Source organism: Cervus canadensis, chromosome 3, assembly GCF_019320065.1.
Source record: "Cervus canadensis isolate Bull #8, Minnesota chromosome 3, ASM1932006v1, whole genome shotgun sequence".
NCBI lineage: Eukaryota > Metazoa > Chordata > Mammalia > Artiodactyla > Cervidae > Cervus > Cervus canadensis.
In genome coordinates, this window is record NC_057388.1 from 89,022,196 (window position 1) to 89,045,716 (window position 23,521).

The 23,521-nt window shown below is 37.1% G+C and overlaps 1 protein-coding gene across 3 annotated transcripts in view; it reads right to left on the reverse strand.

The window, feature by feature from the left end:
* TMEM209 (transmembrane protein 209) overlaps positions 1 to 22,697 on the reverse strand; it is a 28,857-nt gene extending 6,160 nt beyond the window's left edge. For 2 of the 3 annotated variants that reach the window (XM_043463716.1, XM_043463714.1), the window contains exons 1-13: positions 22,448 to 22,592; positions 21,518 to 21,654; positions 21,324 to 21,382; positions 20,386 to 20,517; positions 19,491 to 19,732; positions 18,186 to 18,387; positions 10,882 to 11,057; positions 9,999 to 10,070; positions 7,756 to 7,852; positions 4,967 to 5,092; positions 2,515 to 2,612; positions 1,421 to 1,535; positions 1,220 to 1,317 (exon numbers count right to left, since the gene is read on the reverse strand). In XM_043463716.1, the coding sequence (XP_043319651.1) occupies positions 1,220 to 1,317; positions 1,421 to 1,535; positions 2,515 to 2,612; positions 4,967 to 5,092; positions 7,756 to 7,852; positions 9,999 to 10,070; positions 10,882 to 11,057; positions 18,186 to 18,387; positions 19,491 to 19,732; positions 20,386 to 20,517; positions 21,324 to 21,382; positions 21,518 to 21,654; positions 22,448 to 22,510 (1,617 nt within the window). In that variant the 5' untranslated portion in view covers positions 22,511 to 22,592. The other variant, XM_043463715.1, reaches the window with a different exon arrangement.
* Between the last annotated feature and the right edge of the window lie 824 nt (positions 22,698 to 23,521).

Here is a 23,521-nt window from a genome sequence, read left to right on the forward strand (position 1 = left end):
CCCTGGTGGTCCAGTGGCTAAGACTCTGCACTCCAAGTGCAGGAGACCCAGGTTTCATCCCTGGTCAGGGGACTAGATCCCACATGCTGCAACAAAGACCCAACTCACCCAAATAAATAAATATTAAAAAAATAAATAAAATAAAATACATTATGATATATAACAGTATAAGTAATATATTAAATGTAAATTTATTTTATCTACAAGGGACAAGGCAGCATTTTGCTAGCACTAAAATCAAACTATTAATAGCTCCTGATTTAGATTTTCAGTTTATTGATTACCTTATACCTGTCCACTCTGATTTAAGTATTTTGACTAAAATATCTTTAGGATATATGATTTTTAAAGACAGTGTTTCTTTAAATGGCCTAAATTATTTACACTTACAAAGCTGAAACATTAAACTTAAAAAAAAAATGAAATATCCTCTCCTGGGTATCTGACAGAATGAAGGATACAATTTATGATTTAGTCTACATAAAATTTCTTTAGTAAAGATGCTGGTAACAAAATAACCACAAAGGTCATCAACAGAACTGATGTTTATAGTTAAGAGTAAAATGCCTGGAGTGTAAACTGGTACAATAAAATTTTTCATATAAGAATTTGATAATATATTTTAACAGCCTTGAAAATATTCTATTACCTAGAATTCCACTTTTGGACTTTGAGCTAAAAAATTACCCAAAATACAGACAGTCATATGCATAAAGGTATTTATGACAATGAAGGATTAGAAACATCCAAAATATCCAACTGTGGGGAGTGACTGGTTGCATAAATTATATCTTTATTATGAAGTTTTAAAATAGTCATTAAAAAGTGTTTTTATGAAGACTTTTAAAGTCATGGAAAATTATGTTATAATGTTAATTTTTTAAAGGATATAACACTATACAAATATGATTTCAACCCATAAAAAAGTGCAAAGAAAGACCAAAATGAAATTAAAAAAAAAAAAGAACAAAAAAAACCCCACCAAATAGTAACGGCTTCCTCTAAGTAATGGAATGAATTTTTCTTCCTTTTCTTCATACTTTTCCAAATTAAGTATATATTACTTTCAGAATTTAAAAAAAAAATGGGATATAAAAATAGCACTTTCCCCCTAACTTAAGAAGTTTACCTATTTCATAAAGAGAATCTAATTTTAAAAGAAATATCAAAGCAAGTCATCCATGACATTAGTAATAACAACTGCTATATTTAGAAGTACCTTTGGAAGATTGTAGACATGACGCTGGTAGATTAGCTCATAATGGGGAGGGTTGATAGCACTCTGATAAATGCAGAAAACATTCTCATTTGTCACATCTGTAAAGGAAAATAGGCTACATTAAAAAACGAACGAAAAGCCCCCACTATATTATTTCATGTGAAAAGCTCAACTCATTCTTTTAGGAGAGGTTGTTTATACCTGGTTTATTTGGTGTCTGAACAAAGTGCTGAGAAGTAAATGTTTTTCCATCAGGATATTTAGGATGTGGAGGTAATCTGGAATCAAGGTAGGTGCAAAATACATGCATGATGATCTGAAGACAAAGAAATAATTTTTCAAAGTCAGCATGAAAACCTATGTGTAGTACTTTTCAAACATCTGTTTATAATGATTGCAAATTTTAAATTTTTCCCCAGAGAAAGAATTAGCAAAAATGCTTTCAAGTGGTTATATTTGTAAGATGAAATCTATAAAATGAAAAGATAAAAGACATTCCTACTTTTGTGTTAAGTGGATTATTCACCCTCATATAGTTAATTAACAGCAAAATCAAGATAAAATACACATATATTCAACTCTTGAGTATCAGCATTTAAAACTTCATTTTCACATGCAAGAGTCATTTAAAAAAAACAAACATAATTTTGAGAAACATTTAAATGCTGAAAACTTTATAGTCTTTGATCTCATAAATCTAATTCTAGGAATCTTTCTTAAAGTCATAACCCCAAATTAAAAAGAAACATACATTATGTTACTCCCGACAGTATTTAAGATAGAAAAACAAAAATCCCCCCTGCCACTACATATTTCCAAAACTTTTAGGTCAGTTAAATGACAGTGAGTAATAATGCAAATACTTAAACACACTGAAAAGTGAAAAAAAGCAGGACACAAATTTTACGATTACATCTATCATAAAAACATTAAAAATAGCACAATCTAAGTAAGGAAAAAACAAGAAAATACACCAAAATATTAACAGTGGTTGGGTTAAGATGCCAGTACAATTTTAATTTTTTATTTCTACTTAATTTCTAAAGTTTTTTTATTTAAAAACATTTTTTTCAATTTTTTTTTTTTCCCTTTTTCAGCCACGGCATGCAGCTTGCAGATCTTAGTTCCCTGACCAGGGATTGAACCTGGGCTTACAGCAGTGAAAGCAGTGAGTCCTAACCACTGGACCACCAGGGAATTCCTTGTAAGTTCTTTTAATGCTTATTTTATAATGGAAAAATAAACCCATAACAAAAATGTCAAACTGAGAAAACAAAATAAAACTGAGGACTTACAGCAGAATCAGTGGGCAGGTCTGTATCCCACTTTCGACCTTTAAAGTCTCCACCTCTATTCCATCGAAATGAGCTCATACAGCCTCCCTGAGAAAGTTCTGTAGCAACAGAGGTGAAATTAAAAAGGCTAAGAATGTATAAGAAAGAAGGAGAAACAGGCTAAGGGGTTACAACAAGGAAAGCATGTCTTCTTAAAAACCCAATCAAAACATTAAAACAAAGAAATACACAATGTAAAAAATTAATTTAAATAGCACCATGAAGAAAGAATAAGATAAATCCAATGTAAGACATGATTACTGTTCTGGATTCTTAAAAAGGCAATGTCACACGGGGGAAAAAAAGTTGGCAGAACTGTTTTAGACAAAGAGACCAAAAAAAGAGAAAGCAACACAATGTAATGTGTGAACATAAACTATTCCAGTTAGGAAAAAAAGGGGTATATAACAGTCTCTGGACAAATGGGAAATCTGAATATAAACTGGATTATCAGATACAGAAATATTCATTCTTAAGGTCTGATAATTGTATTATGGTTATGTAGAATGTTCTTACTTTTAGGAACTCATGTGCTGAGAAGTAATGATGTCCACAATGTTAGAGCAAAAAAATATGTGTGTGTATATGTAAAATGCATGTGTATGTATATATAGAGAGAATCAAATATGGTAAAAGGATGGTAATTGTTCAACCTAGAAGTCCCATATAAATGTTCACTGTGTTTTTTAAACATTTTTGTATACTTGACATATATACATACACACACACACTCTGTATATATGTGCACACATACATCTTTTTTTTGATGTATAAATATCCTGTTAGTATGAGGCAAAGTGAAGAGTTAGTCACTCAGTTGTGCCCAACTCTTTGCAACCCCATGGACTGTAGCCTGTCAGACTTTTTCATCTATGGGATTTTCCAGGCAACACTACAGTGGGTTGCCATTTCCTCCTCCAGGGGATCTTCCCAAACCAGGGATCAAACCTGGGTCTCCCTACACTGGCAGGCGGATTCTTCATCACTGCGCCGCCTGGCTATGTATATAAGCTATATACTTCATAAGATAAAAATATGAGGTGTGATCACTGTGGTTCTCTTTTTAAAAGGCCTTATCTTCTTCTACAGATACATATCAAGATCCTTGCATATAATCTGATGATGACATATAGAACTGGCCTCAAATAATGCAGGAAGGGAGGATATAGATGGGAATATGGAAAGGGTAAGGGCTGCACAGGGACTGATGGCTGCTAGAACTGGGTGCTAGGTATAAGAAGGCTGAGCAGACTCCTGTGTCTAGTTTTAAATATGTTTTAATTCTCCTTATACAAAACATTTCTGGGGCGAAGGAGAGGGTGGGATGAATTGAGAGAGCAGCACTGACATACACTACCATGTGTAAGACAGCTAGCTGGTGGGAAGCTGAGGCACAGCGTGGGGAGCTCAGCTCGGTGCTCTGGGATGACCCAGAGGGCTGGGACTTGGGGGCAGTGGTGGGAGAGAGGCTCCCGAGGGAGGGGAGGATATTATGTATACATGTATGGGGGAAACTAACACAACATTATAAAGCAATAATACTAAAAAAAAAAAGTCATGATAAATGTTTATTCCTGAACCCTAGTCTAAACCTAGAATACAGAAGGGGCAACATAACGCTTGCAAATTAAGATTTATGATAAATCTAAAAAGTGAAATAATATCTCTAAAACTTGTTTTAGTGATGAGACCATTTTACAGAGTATCCAAATAAATGTAGGGAGGCATAAACAGAGTATGTGGGGGTATAAGGGAGGCTAAATATCCTGATTCTCAAGTTAGTCTCTTGAGAAGATTGTGTACGTGTATATACACGCACATGTACTCAGTCATGTCTGACTCTTTGAGACTTCACAGACTGCAGCCTGCCAGGCTCCTCTGTCTACGGGATTTTACTGGAGAATACTGGAGTGGGTTGCCATTCTCTTCTCCAGGGGATCTTCCCAACCCAGGAAAATAACCAGGATTATTTTCCTCAAACAATCAGACTATAACAGAAATATAAAGAAGCAACATATTACACATGACTTACAAAAACTGAAAGAAATAAGATCAGCAAATAAAAGAATGTCATTGTGGCATCCATTCTTGGTGGTTTAAGAATAGAAAATGAATGAAATATTCATGTAAGCCCATTTAGTTCATATTTAAGTTTCCCTATATAGGACAAAATTATTACTGTATTCAAGGATAACTACATTATTTTGACCATTTTTAAGCATATGAAATATAAAACCCCAAAGTTGTCCAAGTATTAGTCTTAATGAAGCCATAATGTGTATTTATAAAGTAAGATCATACTTAGTGATACTTAATAATGAAAAAAAATTTCTTTCCCATGTTACCTTTATTTATAAAATTTCAAAGTAGTGAAACAGTTCTCATTTTTTTCCCTCTTCAAATCAATAATTACCTTTGATCCTTTCAAACAAGTATTCCTGATTTGGAGTGAGGTCTAGATATTGCACGATTGTATTCAGAGTTGGAATGAGTGGAGCTTTGACTAAAGCAGCCTGTTTCAAGCTAGTAATACTAGCCTCTGTTAAAATTAAAACACACAGGACACACAGGTTATTCTTCATGTGGACCTTCAAAAAAACTTCAAATGCTCTTCCCTGAATAGACGTTGAAGGAATAAATAAAAGCAATGACAGTTTATCTTAACAACCTGCATCATCTACTTTACCTACAATTTACTTGACCATTTCTGGCAAGGTGGCAGCTATATAAACAACTAATACACAGGAGATTCTTGCAGGGTATATATATTAATAAAAAGATACACAATAGCTTTCAAAATCAGATTGAGTTAAAAGATGTCTATTATGCCACTGACAAGTGAACACTTTATGACAGTGATTTCTCTCATTTCATGAAAGACTACTATCCAAAGAAATTAATAAACCAACAGAAAGTTTCAAAATGTCCAACCTTACTATACAATGTTGAGAAAAGAGGCTTTCTTATAGGTGACATTATTGCTAGAATATAAATTGGTTTAAGCTTTTTGAAGGATTATGTACAAAGGCTTAATATATTTATACCTATTGAACTTACAACTTCACCTCTCAGAAATTATCCTAAAGAAGTAATTATAAATGTACACAAATATTTAGGTAAAAGGACATTTACTCACAGCACTATTAGTAACATTAAGGGGAAAAATCTTTAAATGACAAAAGATCAGTTAAATACAATATATTACATTAAAAAAAAAGAAATATAAACTAGCCATAAAAACAGTACTGGAAAAAAAAATAGTACTGGAGAATAAATACTTAACAAAAAGAAAAAGTGGAGGGAAAAAAGGAGGTATGACTTCAATTCAATTAAAAATATATACACATATGTATTATTTGCTCAACTCCCAAATACATACTTTTCACATTGTAATGTTCTTAAATTATGATATAACATACAACTGATACATACAGTATCATAGTATCTTTCTCCAAAAAAGAATACACGACTGTGACTAAAACTCACTGATTTTCCATGTTTTTTTTTTTTTTTTAATTTACGGACAATTGCTTTACAGAATTTTGTTGCTTTCTGCCAAATAAAAACATGAAATCAGCCATAGGTATACATATGTCCCCTCCCTCTTGAAAGATCTTTCTACGAAAACTAAAACTGAACAGTTTTCATGATTAAAGTAAAAAACAAAACAAGAAAACAACTGACTGATTGTGGTTATCTCCTGAAGTACAATCACAGGTAATATTCTTTGTGTATTTCTATGTTGTTGTTTAGTTGCTAAGTCGTGTCCAACTCTTTTGTGACCCCATGGACTGTAGCCCACCAGACTCCTCTGTCCATGGGATTTCCCAGGCAAGAATACCGGAGTGGGTTGCCATTTCCTTCTCCAGGGGATGTTCCCAAACCAGGGATTGAACCTACACTGGCAGGTGGATTCTTTACCACCCGGAAAGCCCACTTTCCAAATTTTCTACAGTGAACATACACATGTTGTTTTTGCAGTGATAAAACAATGCTGTTCTTTTCCAAAAAGCATATCACACTGGTAAAATGTGAAAGATACTTACTTTTATAGCTTATAAAAAAAATCCCAAAAAAGATAACTGTAAGTTCAAATAATACTACAAAGACCTAGAAAGTAACCCTTCTAACTTTGGAGTCAGAGAGCTTTGGTCTCAAATCAATGCTCTGTGACACTGGGCTAGTTACTTTACCTCTCTGAGTCTCAGCAGCCTGTTCCATAAAATAGGCACTAAAAGCTAGCTTTCAAGGTTAATGTGAATGTTGTGTACATTATATATAAAACATGTGGGGACTTCCGCAATGCAGGGGGCCCAGGTTTGATCCCCGGTCAGGGAACTAGATCACACATGCTGCAACTAAGTAAGACCCAGCACAGCCAAATAAGTAACTAAACAAAAAAATCTGGGTACTCAGTAAATAGGTGTTTTGTTGTTCAGTCGCTCAGTTGTGTCTGACTCTGTGACCCCTTGACTGCACCATGTCATCAAGCTTTCCTGTCCTTCACTATCTCCCAGAGTTTGCTAAAACTCAAGTCCGCTGAGTCGATGATGCCAGTACTTTAGCAATGTACAATTCTATACTTAACCCAGAGAATAAAGACTGATGAAAAGATACCCAAAGTAAGTGGAAAGTGTTAATATGCAATTCAAAGCTTTTACATACTTCAAAGAGAAATCCGTTCTCTAGAAAGATCTGGTTGACTAAAATACTCCTTATATTTTTGAAACTTAACGACTTAGCACTAAGTAAGTTACAGTATATATACTTTAGGCAAATTATATTACACTAAACCTTAACAGTTTTATTTTTAGCAGATAAACTGAAAATGGGGGATTTTAAATTAGCATTGTTATACATTTTTTATTCTTTGTACAATTTTGTAATTAATATCTAATAAGCGACTTGTATCTTGAATATACAAAGAACACCTACAACTCAATAATAAAGACAACTCAATTTAAAAATGGGTAAAGGGGAAAAAAAATGGGTAAAAGATGTGAAAAGGTGTTTTTCCTAAGAAAATATACAAATGGCCCAGCACATGGATAGATGTTCAGTATTATTGGCCATCAGGAAAATGTTTAAAAAAAAAAAAGAAAGGTAACAAAGGATGCTGTTAAATAACCCATTACAAGAAGAAATTTTCCACTTGGCAGATTCACTGAAGGAACTCAAATGCTGGGCTCTGTTCTCACATACCTCCTATTTGCAGCTCTGGACAACCCATTCGCCTCATCTGCGTGCTGACAGACTCAATCTCTTGTACAAGCGGCACTAATATTGTCTCATTGATCCACTAGGGAGAAATGAGATGAATGATTTTACACACATAATATTAAAGCATTTCTCAAAAGATTATTTTCATGAAAGTTTTTTTTTACTGTCTTGTACTTGAATATTAATAGAGTACATAGTGAAACAGAATGGAAGTAACAGCACTCGAAGTCTACAGAGTTAAGTAAATATGCCAACAGAATGTAAGTTAATGAAGTTATATTCTTAAATTAGATATGCCTGTTTGCCTGTTTTTTGAAGAAGATATAAAATTTACAGTTACCTGTGAAGTTTTTCTTAAATTCTTCTATGATTTTATATTAATACTTAGCTAAAAGGATCATCTTTAGTTTATACTTTTAGGGTAATTAGTTACATATTTATGCATGTAGCATTTTTTACTGGTTTGTGATTAGTATAATAGTTTTTAAAACTAGCATAACTGATTACCTCTCAGCAGGCTCCCTCAATTCCTTAACCATGTGGAAAACTGATATTATTACACTTAAAACTAGTTTGTGAATATTATACTATTCAGTTTAGGACTAGGAATTTCAAACGCCATTTTGCACGGCTGATCTCAAACTCATCCTGGTATGTGAAAAGACTGTCCAAAGAATACACACCCAAGCTGGTTTGTGTGTTATGGGTTTTGGGTGTGTGTTCAACACCAACTTCAACTACCCTTTCTGCTTCCACATTTCTGTTTAACCATAAAGCAGAAGGATGAAAAAAAGTTTCAGATCAAATACAAGTTATACAATTCTTAATAAAATTTTTGAATTAAAAAACCTCTGAAAATGATGTGTTTTTATAATTTAGTTAGCAAGAAAATTTGATATATTGGCAAGACCTGAATTGAATTCCTGTGGAACTATTTTTAGACTTTATCTTACTCAGCATGATTGCTCATATGTTTTGCTGCAGAAACAATAAAGTGGTTGATCACTGAGTACTAAAAAGACCCTGCTAGTTTACTATAAAATATAAGGTATATGTATACACTGCTTTTCAAAAGAAACTACAAAAAAACCCCTAAATTTCAGAACATTGTAGCCTAAGGAATTCAGATAAAGGATTGTGTTTGCATTTCTTCCAAGATAATACTCCTGACCAAGACTTTGTATTTTAAATATAATAGCATTTTTAGATAAGCTTGTAATGGAAATAAAAGGAACTACAGTTCTAGACATCATTTTGCTTGTTCATTCTTCCAACATTTACTAAACGTATCCTACTTGCCAGCCACAATTAGGCTGCAACAAAATTGTCTGAGGTGCAGGATAGAGATCGAGGCCTCACTCCTAGAAGGCCTTACTGAGTAGTTCTAGGGCTGGCTCTGGAATTTTTAATCAAAAAAGCCAACCAGGCTTCTGGTTCAATAAAGTAGCCTACTATTTTTACCATTCCCGCTCTTGATACCCTATGTAAATTACAGCCAAAGAACAAAAAACGAGTACAAATGACTTCAATATATAATATTTCCAGAAGATGGGGAGTCAGTGAGTAAATGGTGGAGGATGAAACAGTGGAAGAAGCTTCTACAGAGTCTAAGTGGAGCTTCCTGCAGTGAAGGAGGGGCCAATTTACCCCCTAGACCGGGGACATGTGGGTACTACAGAGAGCAATAGAATGAGGAAGGGTTGAAATCAGGGAACTCACTCACTCTGTATGTGGGAGAGCTGGCTTTTGCCAACCTCCAGACCAAAGATTAGAAGGCTCTTCTCATGAAAAATTGAAGAAAAGGATACACTCTGAAGTAGCTTCAAGTATATGTTATGTTCTTTAACACTGAAGTTTTCAGAGAATAATGACCTCATTTTTGCTTCCCTCACATGTCTAGACACACAACAGGCTCTGATAGGAAAGCTCTCTGAAAAGCAAAATTGAGACGTTGGGAAAGGGAAGATCTTAACAACTAAATACACTCTTCCTTTACCCTCTCAAGATACAGTGATTTGCTAAGTACTGAAGGGGAAAAAGTCCCAAGAATGCAGATACCATATGGTAAACGCCATGTTTATCCTTATGTGTGTCACCCATAGTGCACTTTTAGTAATATTTAATTCTGATAGTCTAATAATTAACATCTCCAATTGATATTCTAATAACTGACTTTGTATATGAAGAGGCACTAATATCGTCCACAGAGTAATACCAAAACTCACATTTCTGAACTTAGCTGTCCATGAATCCATATGATCAAGAAGTTGTCTATTCATAGTTACTCTTGCCCAAACCTATTAAAAAAAATGTTTAGAATGAACACTCACTGAGAAAAAGTCTTGCCAGGTTATCAGTCATTCCTTTCCCCACCCTCAGAAATATTTAGAATACTTTGCAAAAAACTTCATGATCAAAAAACTTCATGACCTGATTAACATGTAGTAGTTGCTACTCATGCACATACATTTAAAATTCCTTACATCTGTATGTTTAAAGAACATTCTTTCCTTTTAAGAAGAAAATTCAAACCCTTGTTTGCTACTAAATTGATGAAACTACAAAATGTTCTATATCAAATGTATATTCTAGTCAAATGTTCTAATCCAAATGTATTTTAAGAGCAAGAATCTTGTATATGTTAAGTACAAATAAATACCTGAGATATCTTTTTATGAATGAGTGCCAGAAAATGTTTTAGGTAGGACACTAATGTTAACTCTGTGTCATAAAGAGTAAAATGTAGAATATAATTCAATTTTCAGTACACAAGTTACCTAGGGGTCTTTCTAGTGTTTGAGAAAGTAACAGTGAAGTCGCTCAGTTGTGTCCGACTCTTTGAGTCCCCATGGACTGTAGTGGTTTGCCATTTCCTTCTCCAGAGGATCCTGTGATCCAGGGATTGAACCCAGGTCTCCCACACTGCAGGCAGACTCTTTACCATCTGAGCCACCAGGAAGGCCCCTTTCTAGTGTATAATATGTGCCAAATTTACATTTCTAGCCAGTAAAAGTGGATGTCACAGAAAACAATTTCCAGAAGTAGAAAAGAAGACTTTCGAACAACCTGTAAATTACAAACATCAAGTCATTTTCATTTTCCATTTACCTCCTCTGCAGCTTGTTTAGAGCTGAGATCGGCTTCATCTTTGTTAGCACATGGCGCCTGAGATCTACAGGCAAGCTGATACTGAAACTTCTTCAAAGTTTGTGCATAATCCCCCATAGAACGACTGTAGTTCCAGAAAGTAGGACTGGTGGAAGGCGAAGTAGAATCTGGGCTTCCTACAATGATGAATGTAAGGAGTATCACAGTGTGTTGTAGTAATTTTGATATCAGGGGCTGGTATATGAGCTCTGGGTAGCTAGGAACCTATGCAATGGCAACCCAAGACAAAGCCTTCTCTCCTCCAAACATTATCTTTTCTTTAGAGAAATGGAGTGCTGGTGCTAAACATTAAAAAGAACTTTTTCTGAACAGTATCACTTTAACAGCCATAAGATTTCTAAGTGGTTGAAAGTGTCTGCTTATTTTTGTTGTAAAATTAAGCTTGTTTCATTCTCTAAGACTTTCCAATGATTCAGAGAGAAACAAAAGACAAATTTCATCAGGAAATAAATAGGCTAAGTTCTTGCTTGAATTTTTAGAAGCTCTTTCTGAATGGGCTAACTACAGCCTCCTATTAATATACTAGTCTTTTGGCTAGCAGCTAAACTCACTCTTCCCAGCATTACACTGTGGTCTATTTATAGTCTGTAGTAATGCTTGTGTTGTATCAAAAGAGACCATCTGCTGATTACACTTTTAAGTTTATCATTTTACTTTTAGGAAACGTAAACAGTCACATTTAGGGACTTAATACTACAGGGGACGTTACCACAGTACTTACCACACTTTAAGGTTTGTCTCCTTTCCCAAACAAAATTTGAGCTCCTTGAGGGCAGGGAGTAATTTTCTCCCTAGTATCTAGCACATGTGTGCTCAATTGTGTCTGACTCTTTACAAGCCCATGGACTATAGCCCACCAGGCTCCTCTGTCCATGGAATTTTCCAGGCAAGAGTACTAGAGTGGGTTGCCATTTCCTACTCCAGGGGAATCTTCCCAACCCAGGGATTGAACCCATGTCTTCTGCATTAGCAGGCAGGTTCTTTACCACTGCGCCACCTGGGAAGCCCAGCATCTAGCACAATTCCTTAATAAAAAGCAAATTTTCAAGGACAACTATATGATACTTTGTTGTTGTTGTTCAGTCACTCAGTCGTGTCTGACTCAGTGTCTGACTCAGTCGTGTCGGACTCTTTGTGACCCCATGGACTGCAGCACCCCGGGTTTCCTGTCCCTTACCATCTCCCGGAGCTCGGTCAAACTCACGTCCACTGATACTTAGGAAGAATTTATTTTTTTCGAAGTCTAACTGATGTCAAAATATCAATTGATACTTCATACCCTCACAGAAAAATCACAAATAGAGACTACTTTTTTTAATCTTAGCAGTATTTTTGAAAGGCATGATTGTAAAATAATAAAACTGGTTTTCTTTTGAGGTTTAGAGGCATAGAGGATGAGAAATCATGAAAGGGCCATGTGGCAGTATTTCAAGTCACAGCATCGAAACCTTGGAGGTGAGCCAGTCTTGTGCTGGTAGCACTGGTGAAAGTATGCTCCACACTGGCATAAAAATAGTAACTATGCATAATAAAGAAATATCACACTTGGTGAGATATTTCCAAGCAGAACTTCTGGCAACAATGACTTAAAGGAATGAATTAATGTCAAGAAAAGTTTTAAACAAGTACAACGGCTAAATAAATAGGGAATTAAAAAGGAAGAGACATGGGGTCATGATAAGAGCAAACAGCTTACCCTATTTTGACTAATTATTTTTGACTGTTAACTTTAAAAATGATAATCATGCTTTCTGAGGGCAAACCTGAACTTAAAGAAAATTTTGAAGAAGACTGGCTTTAGATGACAAAAGTTCTATGCAGATGACAGAAATACATTTTTATATCTGTTGTACATGAGCTAAAGTACAAGGAAAATATATAGCAAGAAGTGACACAAATAGGGCCTCTCTGTAATGACCATCACCACCAAAATAGCACAAAATCCATAGCTGGACAACCCCGAAGACATAAGAATAATAAAATATATAATTTAAATGAATAATGGAGCTTGCAAATATGTAACGGAATAGCCGCTAAAAATGAAGAGGGAATTGAAAACCAGAGTGGCCAGTGGCCTGTGTGTGAAGTGATGCTGCGGTTGCTCTGGAGAATTTTGTAGGCTTTGGGACACCTATCAGAGTGGATTTCAGTGCCTGGGAACTGGAAATGTGCATACAGGTCCAGGAGAGGTATTGGGCTAGACTGAGACCTCCTTCCTACCTCTATGCCCTGCACCTCGCACACAGCCGAGGACCTCAAGGGGCCGCATTCTCAGTGGATAAGGAAGAGAATATCTGTTCACTGACACCAGGAGGTAACAAGGAAGCCTGTCTCTCTTAGGTTGTTTTTAAAAAGAAATCCCCAGAGATTTAAAAATTACAGATCCGCCTTCATGTGTGTTTACAGTGCCCATTTACACTCCCTGTAAGGTCCAAGAACTTTCAAGCCCAGAAATTACTTAAATTAATTCAGGATCAATGATATTCCTCAATCACCGATAGAGGCAAATATGAAACTGCTAGGAGGAAACAAAAGGCTTCCACCCAGCCTGCCAAGGACAGAAAAAGCACAGATGAAACTCTACCGAAGATGAGCTTACCAAAAATGAAAAATGCGTATAACACAAAGAAACATGTCTCCAAGCAAATGCGTCAACAAGAAAAAAATGTTAGTATGTAATCTCCAAGAATACATATCTAAACTTTAGATAATGGAGCTATTGGACAGGAATTTTAAAGTATGCTTAAAGTGACTAAGAAAAAGAATGGAAAACATAAGAACAAAGCAAGATACTCTAAAATAAATCAGGCATATACCAAAGAGAAGCAAATAAAATGTTGAAACCAGAAAAAAAAAAAAAAAAAGATTAAAAAACTCAGAGTTAAACAGCAGTTTAAAGTTTAAATTAAAAAGATAGAACCATCGGTCCAAACTGGATAAAACAAACTGTGGGGTGAGGAGAACAGAATGCTCTTCTTTATAGCAGAATGCCAAACTACTAAACGTACACTGAAGAAATGGAAGTACTAGAAAGTCTCCATTTTGCAACTACTACTGTAGTAACTCACTGGATCATCAATGGATGCTAAAACTGCTGGAGTGAAAGACTGCTTAAGGGAACAGGATAGTCATAAGTCTCAAAAGCATCATACTATAGATTGTTTATAAATTACAGAAGGGAAAAGGTACTATGAACAAACTGTGTCATCACTATGACCAGGAGATCCAATTTAACTTTGTCAATAGCGGGACAATTGATATCATCTATCCTCTGATGTGATGCACTGAAAGGAACCACCAGCTAAGTTTTATTCTTGCCAAAAAATATTTAAAATTAATCTAACAATGAGAAAACGATCACACAAATACAAATCTACCAAACCGGCCTTGTATCTTCAAAATATAAATGTCATAAAAGACAAAAAAGAGAACAAACACTCATAAATGGTCCAGATGAAAAAAGACTAAGGAAGCATGACAATTAAACGAAATATATGGTCCCTGACTGGATCTTCCACCAATAAAAGAAAAGAGCTACCAAGGTCATTATTGGATCCACTGGAGGAAATGTAAATATGAAGAATAGTAGTAACTTAAATATGAAAATCATATGGTAGTCAGAAAGGAAAATGTCCCTGTTCTTAGGAGATGCATGTGAACTACCTTCTGAGAAACCTGTGTACAGGTCAAGAAGCAACAGTTAGAACCCGATATGGAACAACGGATTGGTTCCAAATTGCAAAAGGAATATGGCAAGGCTGTATATTGTCACCCTGCTTATTTAACTTCTATGCAGAGTACATCATGTGAAATGATGGGCTGGATGAAGCAGAAGCTGCAATCAAGATTGCCAGGAGAAATATCAACAACCTCATAAATGCAGATGACACCACTCTAATGGCAGAAAACAAAGAGGAACTAAAGAATCTCTTGATGAGGGTGAAAGACGAGAGTGAAAATGTTGGCTGAAAACTCAACATTCAAAAAACGAAGATCATGGCATCTGGTTCCATCACTTCATGGCAAACAGAAGGGGAGAAAGTGGAAGCAGTGACAGACTTTACTTTCTCGGGCTCTAAAATCACTGCAGACAGTGGCTGCAGCCATGAAATTAAAAGATGCTCCTTGCAAGGAAAGCTATGACAAACCTAGACAGTGTATTAAAAGGCAGAGATATCACTTTGACAACAAAGGTGTGTATAAGTCAAAGCTGTGGTTTTTCCAGGTATGGATGTGAGAGTTCGATGATAAAGCAGGCTGAGCGCCGAAGAATAGATGCTTTTGGACTGTGGTCTTGGACAGGACTCCGGAGAGGCCCCTAGACTGCAAGGAAGTCAAACCAGTCAATCCTGAAGGAAATCAACCCTGAATACTCAGTGGAAGGACTGATGCTGAAGCTGAGGCTTTAATACCTTGGCCAACTGATGCAAAGAATTATCTCAATGGAAAAGACTGATGCTGGGAAAGACAGAAGGCAAAAGGAGAAGGTTACGACAGAGGATGAGATGATTAGACAGCATCACTGACTCAATGGACATGAATTTGAGCAAGCTCTAAGAGACAGTGGAAGACAGAGGAGACTGGTGTGCTCCTCTGTCCATGGGGTCACAGTCCATGGGGTCACAAAGAGTCGGACATGACTTAGTGACTGAACAACAAACAGAGAGTATATGTGAGTGCCCATTTTCTCATTATTCTCCAATAATGAGTTATAAATATGTAAACAGAGGAGGCTAAGACAAACCCTGTATAGTGGGACTGGAATTGGAGGTACCACAGAACTCATGGTTTTTAATACATATAGATGGATTCCCTGACGGCTCAGACAATAAAGAGTCTGCTTGCAATGTGGGAGAGCTGGGTTCGATCCCTGGGTGGGGAAGATCTCCTGGAGAAGGAAATGTCAACCCACTCCAATATTCTTGCCTGGAAAATCCCATGGACGGAGGAGCCTGGTGGCTACAGTCTGTAGGGTCACAAGGAATTGGACACAACTGAGAGACTTCACTTTCACTTTCATGGATGGATGGAGAAATATACAAGTGTGTGTATGTGTGTGTTTCCATATCTGTTTCCTAGCTGTCTGCTCAGTGGACTTAAGATTAACCATGACATATCCAGTGCACAGACATTAATTACGAAATATCTTTCTCCACTAAAAGCAAACATGACCCCTGGAAAAACAGACTAACTCCAGAGCTAGTTACTAGAGAAAGAAGAGCCTGGAATAGCTTATGGGAGGTGGGCTGGGGGTAGGGTTGGGGGAGGGGGGAGGAGTGTTCAAAGAATGATACCAGAAGAACACAGAAGCTAGACAATCACACTAGCCAAATCTGAGACAATCTAAGCATCAAAATAAATAACCTAACTGGAGGGAAAGAAGCTCTACCTTACAGAATACTAACAAATACATATATTTAAGAAGTGGTTGCACAACAAACTGAATGTACATAATACTAAATGATACACTTAAAATGTTTAAAATGGTAACTGTTACGTAAATTTAACCACACGCACACAAAAAGTTTATAAAAAACATAAAAGGGATAAATAAAGGAATGAAAAAATTAGAGAAATACCATGACAGCCAGTAATAATTAACTTTGAAAAGAATCTTGAAAGGGTGTTAAAGCTATTCAGTGAATATTTGATAAGGAAAAGGATATTTATAGTTTCAAAGTAGTTTTCCACAAAATATTAATACAGATTAATTCATACAAAATACTTAATAACCTAAAACCTATGGGCACAGAAGGCTTAAAAGTATACAGATGGACATAGATACACAGGCAAATAATACCCAAAAGAAAATTAGTATAGCTGTTAATGTCAGACACAACAGACTCAAAGGTAAAAAGCCTAAGAGATAAAGATAAAACTGACTAGAAGTATATTCTGAATTTATATGCACATAACATAATCTCATAAATATTTAGCAAATTTGACAGTTACAGGGAGATATTCATTGGGACACAATCAGTGGGTGCATTTAGCACACTTTCTTAGTAACAAATTAAGCAGAAAAAAGCTAATAAAGAATTTAAGAATATCATTATGAAGCTTGACTCAATGAACAAACATGAAGCCCAATATTTATAGACTATGCATTCTTTTCAACACACTAAGATCCACTCACAAAAAGTGGTCATAAATAGCAGGCCTAAGTACAAGTTTCAAAAACTATAAAAAAAAAGTAATAGGGTACAGATCAAAATCTCTAGTCACCGTACAATTAACTTAGGGGAGGGAAAAAAATAGATAATGAAGCCTTTCATTTCCCATATTTGGAAATTCAAAGCAACACCAATCACCAATAATACTTCCAAACAGTATTTCTAAATAACTTGTATAGGTCAAAGAAGAAATAAAAATGGAAGCCAGAAAATATCTGGCTGTGACAAAGGCAATGTAGAGGGTACACAGGGTTCTTTGTATTTTACTCTATAATTTTCAGTTTCCTTGAAATAATTCCAAATTTAAAAAGAAGAAAAAGCATGTATCGACAAATAACAAGGTAATATTGATTTGTTTCTTTGACATCTGTGGCACTTTCAGGCAAAATTAAATTAAAAATCAATAGAGAGAGTTCGAGTGACACAAAGAGCCATGGTCCAATAACCGGCTTCCTCATTGTGGCTGTGCTTTAGCACCAAAGGCACTTTCTGTGAAAGTTCTTGAGGGGGAAAAATCATCTCTCGGCTTGATAACCTAATTTGGTTTCAAATAATTGACTTTGTAATAATCAAATCCACCCCAAAGAGATTAAGATTTGCTAACATGGTTTCCCAAGGTAAACGAGAGACAAGTTAAAAAATGTTCTGAAGAAGAGCAGCACGTCTGGTGCAAATCCACGCTCCCTCCATTCTCCCTCCCACATCGACCTTCGCAAGAACTACCCCAGGAGACAACCCTCACTTCACCACGCCCTTCCACACACCGCTTCAAAAACAATTTATAACCTCAACTTCTAAACAAATTATAAATTACGCTGTATGAAAAAGCTTTTAACCGTAAATCAAAGGTTTAAGATTTCTGTTAGCTCAGCTCTATTTTACATCTTAAATTTAGGTGAACTTGATGCTAACAGCACAAAGTACAAAAACAAATTCCTCTGCTAAGCTACACAAGGTGTATTAGTAAAAAGACTTAAAACGATTATGCATGGGATCAAAGAAAAATAATAGATGAAAGATAACACGACACCCCAAATATGTATATTAGCTCAAAATAAAATATATACATACCCAGCTTAACTCTATGCTGTTTTTCTTCTTCACTTCTAAGAAAAGTATCCAAGGTTCGCAGGTCCGTCATGTAATCTTCTTTGTCAGTAGGGGAGTTGTAGACGGTGGGTGAGGAACGGTAGCGAGATCTCAATCCACTGCTCTCCACTGGACCAACAGTGGTAGGATACGGAGAAGGCGGAGAGGGACTATAGCTTGCCAGCTGCACAAAATAAAAGAACTTGATTTTATTTCTCTTTAATTGCTATTTCTTTGTCTTGGTTTTTGAACTTTCAAAAAGTAACACACCAACTAGAATGGTCAAAATCCAGAGCACTGACATCATCAAACGCTGGCAAGGATGTAGAGTAACAGGAACTTGGATTCATCGCTGGTAAGAATGCAAAACAGTAGTCACTTTGGAAGACAGTTGGGCACTTTCATACAAAACTAAACCACACAATAGCAAACATCCTGCTCCCTCGCCTCGCATTTACCCCAAAAAGCTGAAAATTTAAGTCCATACAAAGACTTGCACACAGGTCTTGTTTTCATTTCCAGACACTCCTCATTTAACAAGAGACATTAGGGAACCAACATCCCACATGCCATGCTGTATGCCCCAAAATAAAATTAAACAAAATAAATAAATAAAGAGTCTGCAGAAAAATCCTAGATGGTGACCCTCAGTACATTGTCTTTTGCAAAAGCTAAATCTTTTTTTTTTTTGAGGATTCTTTTAAGATGTGATATAAAGAACTTCTAACTGGTGTCCGGAAATCTGGATTCTATTCTTGGCTCTTTTTTTAAATTTTTGGCTGTGCTGGGTCTTCACTGCTGTGCGTGCAGGTTTTTCTCTAGCTGTGGAGAGTGGGGGCTTCCCTCTACTGTGTGGGTTTCTCATTGCGGTTGTTTCTCTTACTGCAGAGCATGGGCTCTGGGCGCAGGGGCTTAAGCAGTTTCTGCACGTGGGCACAGCAGTTGTGGCTCCCACGTCTGGAGGGCAGGCTCAGTAACTGCAGGGCACAGGTTTAGCTGTATGGCAATCTTCCCAGACTAGGGATCAGACCCATGTCTCCTGTACTGGCTGGCGGATTCTTCACCACTGAGCCACCAGGGAAGCCCTATTTTTGGCTCTTAAATAGGCAAATTTGGGCAAGTCAGTTACCCACTGGTTCTGGGTTTCTTCATTGATTAAAAAAAAAGGAGTTTTGACTCACCAGGTGATTTTCAATTCAAACCTCCCACTGCTAAAATAGTCATCAGAATAGTAGTAGTAGTAGTAAGAGAAACAGTAAGTAAAATAGTAGGAGATAAGAGTCCTACCTTGTTATAACCACTGATGGGGGAGTAGGTCACTCCGGGGCTGTAAGATCCACTGCCACCTGATGACAGACCTTGCAGCTGAGGGCTGTATCCAGTGATACAGCTGGTGGTGAACTTGGGGCTGGTACTGGGTGAGCGAGATGGGCTATAACTTAACACACTCTGACCCTGAATTGAAGGAGAAGGTGGAGAGGGGGGGATTTGGGCTGCTGCCAGATCACGTGGAGGAGTAGTCTGTACAACTAGAAGGAACAAACAAATAATTGAATGTAAGTATACTGCCTGCCAATGCAGGAGACACAACAGACAAAGAGTTCGACCCCTGGGTAGGGAAGATCCCCTGGGGGAGGAAAAGGCAACCCACTCCACGGACAGAGGAGCCCCCAGGGCCACAGTCCATAGATCAAAAGTTTGACCAGTGAGTTTCAAAGAGTTGCAAAGAATCCATCACGACTGAGCAACTGAGCACACATATGGTAAATAAAATTTCTATGAAAACAAATGAACTGAATCTTTTTTGGTCAGGGAAACAGCAAGTGTGACTTGGTTGTTAATTTACATAAAGTATTATCAAAGGACACAAGTGGTTGTGGTTGTGTGCCATTTTCCATCGACTTCAAAATAAGAAACTGGCTTTAATGCAGCAAAAATTAGTCATTTAATTGTAACTGTAATTAAACAATGGAACAAACTTCCATGAGGCTATGAATGTTATTTAATTTATATAAATAGGAATGATAATCACTGATCTTAAGACAATTTATTGTAAAACTGTTTAATACAGTTGAACCAGGTGGCGTAGAAGTCCCTTCTAGCTGAGTTTATGAGAAAATTAAATTGAGAGATTTACTGGCAAACTTTCCCCTCACCTTTGCAAAAGGTATAAAACACTTACCAGCTGTTTTCAACCCTAAAAGTGTTTGCTGTCCAGGGCTAACAACCAGACTTGTTGGTGCCACAGTGTATTTGAAATACCTCCAAAAATCAAATAAGGCATTTAGACTGAAGAGAGATGCAAGGGCAAGCTCTGGAAGAGAACAATTTATTTTTTAAAAGTGGAGTGGAACATTTAAATGGGGGAAACAAAACCATGCATACTTCAGCAAATTAACATCAACAAAATTAAAAACTGTATTCTTATTCCTCATAACAGTTGACATTTAATGAATGTCTATTATGTGTAGGGCATTTACCAGTGAGTTTCAAAATATTATCATTAATCCTTACAACCTTTTAGAATAAACACTTTCACCTTCATTTTAAAGCTCTGCCAACAGTTGTAAAGAAGTCAGGTGACTTTTGCAATAGCACACAGCTAGTTGCTGAAGCCATGATTCTAACTCAGGTATACAGATTTCAAAACTCTTGCTCTTCCACTTGCCCCATCACTTCCCTATCAGACTTTAATGTGTGTATTAGACTTTGGAATTTATTTTAATGGGCACAAAGATTACTGAAGAGCAGAGAGAGGAAGAAATGAGGAAACTGAGGAAGGTATCAATGGGAGAAAAATCTGGTTGGTCTTGAAAGGTGAAAAGGTAGAGAAGTAAGGAAAGGTAATTCTGGGAGAATAACAAATATTACCAGCTCCAAAGTTTATTTTTCTTCACAGAACTCATGATTATCTGGAATTGTACTGTTTATTAATTTGATTGTCTCTTCTACTAGAGTATTCCTTCCATGAGGGTACAGATTTCCTGGTGTATTCCCAGTTTTGGGAACATAGCAGGCATTCAAATATGTGTTGAATGAAGGGATGAATACTAAGTTGAATTTAACTTGAGTGCAGTTTTTCATTGGGAGTAACTCTAAATCACAGTGAAAATTACTTACCTATATACCAGAGGGGCCAATATGTCACATTATAATAAGAACTAATCAATTTTCCAGTCCTGAAAAAAAATCAGAAAGGTTTTTTAATATTAAGACACACACACACCGAAAATCAAAACACAAAACCTGTGGAACCAACTGTTGGCCTCTTAAATTTTTAATTTTTTCGCATTTTTTTGGGCTAATTAACTTACATTTCAGTATATATCATTCCAGCCATAGACACATTTAGGAGTCCCCAGGCTAAAACCACCTTCCTAGCTTCTGTTTCTCTTCTCATCTTGATGGTTCTGTCAATAAGAGAAGCACTTGGGTTTGGCTCCCCTTGCATCTGTTCAAAATCAAAAAGCATAGGAATTAATCAAAAGGAACTACTGCTCCATTTAAGAAATCAAACTTGTCTATTATTGTTGTTCAGTCGCTCAGTGGGTAACTTAAAACTGCACATACTTTTCCTCATCTTTCAAATGTTTTTCCAAATTGTTTTTACCCTTTAATATTAGTATATGAAAAAGGAACCCTAAATGACAGCTTCACTGGCACCACAGTGTAATCAACAGAGAACTGGGTGGTCCCTTCAGAGAGTACTTTAACATTTCCAATAAAGAAAACTGTCTTACTTTGCAATTCAAGGGTTAGTGTTGTACAATTACGTTATATTGTGTTTTTGGAATATGTAACAAGGACCAGGCCAGGGCTATAAGAAAGCCAATATACCAAGTTTGGTGAGAAAATATTCCAAATAAAATATGTCATTATTCTCCTGCTACATGTTTGTGCAGAAATCATTAACTGCCTACGATCTTTACCAACTCTGCAACCACGCCATCTCCGTTTTGTGTTGCTAATAAAAGTATAAGGATTTAAGTTTTAGAAGGGCGAGTATTCGCGGTGTGAAGGGAGTAAGGGTGAGTGGGGACAGTGAGCAGTTTTGGTCCACACTGGGATCTATACTTCCTCTGTTTCGCTAGGCCCAATCTCTTGCATTCAAGTGTTAAGGCCTGTTCCTGCTCTATGGAGTCGTATCCCATTAAGTACAGACCAGTGCCCTTCCCGCCACCCTGACCCGGAGTCAATATTCCTCAGTGCAGAAAGCTTCCCTCCCTGGCTGTCCCAGTACAAACTTTAGCAACTCCTATGGTTTCCTTCCTCCCTTCCACTACGGGCAGTGGGTGGTCTGGCCACATTCCCCTTTGGCTGAACCCTCGCCAGGTCCGCAGGCGCTAAACTCCTAAGGCCCGCGCGGACTCCTTGTCCAGGAAGCACAAAGATGACCCCGAAAACGCACCGTGTTCTTCGGCCGGAAGCGGCGGGTTCGCGCCACTCTCCACTGCACATGCGCGAAACCAAGCTCCACAGCGAAATCGACCAGCTCGTGCGTCTACAGTTACCGGAAGGACGGGACTGTCTCTTCTCGCGGGAAGAGGAGGCGGGGCGGGGGAAGGAGGCTAGGAGCGTTACCAAGGAAACAGCCTCCGGATCTGTGGCTCCCACTCTGGTGCGGGGAGAAAGCTGAGCAGCAAAAATTCAGACCAGGTTCTGAACCCACAGTAAAAAGTAATAACTATAACAAGCTGATTTTCTATATATTAATATCATTTTAGCTTCCTTAGGGCGTTTATGGACTCATATTTTTGAGCAGATTTTATTAAGCAGTGTGGGTAATTGTAGGATACAGAGTGCTTGGTAATGTGTCCAGACACCGTCAGCAATGAGAAAGCATTTTTCACACCTCTGTGTTAAAAAAAATTAAGTGTCCTGGCCCCATGTAAATTTTTAAATATCCGTGTAATGAGGTTGCAGCAGTAACAAGAAAAACCAAATTGTGTTTTGTTAAAGTTGTTAGTGGTTTTGAGGTTTTAAAAAGAAACAGTCTTTACTTTTCCTGCATATTCTTTGGGAAGAACTTCTAATCCTGAGGAAAAGGTTCATCAGGGAGTTCATGTTGCTTTTATTTAACAAATATAGATACCTACAATGTGCCGCTGAACCGCTCGCGGGATGATGTGAAAGTAAAACTTTCTCTGGTTTCTGCCTGGAGTAGCTCAGAGAGGGGATTGAGGTGGGATGGGGAGGCGGGAAGGTGCACTAGAAAGGTAGGTGAGGTGGAGTGCAGTGAGCCCCGAGGAAGCGTGGCGGGCCCAGCCCGAGATCCCCGCGAGCTTCCTGGAGGAGATGACGCGGGCCTGAAACAGTCA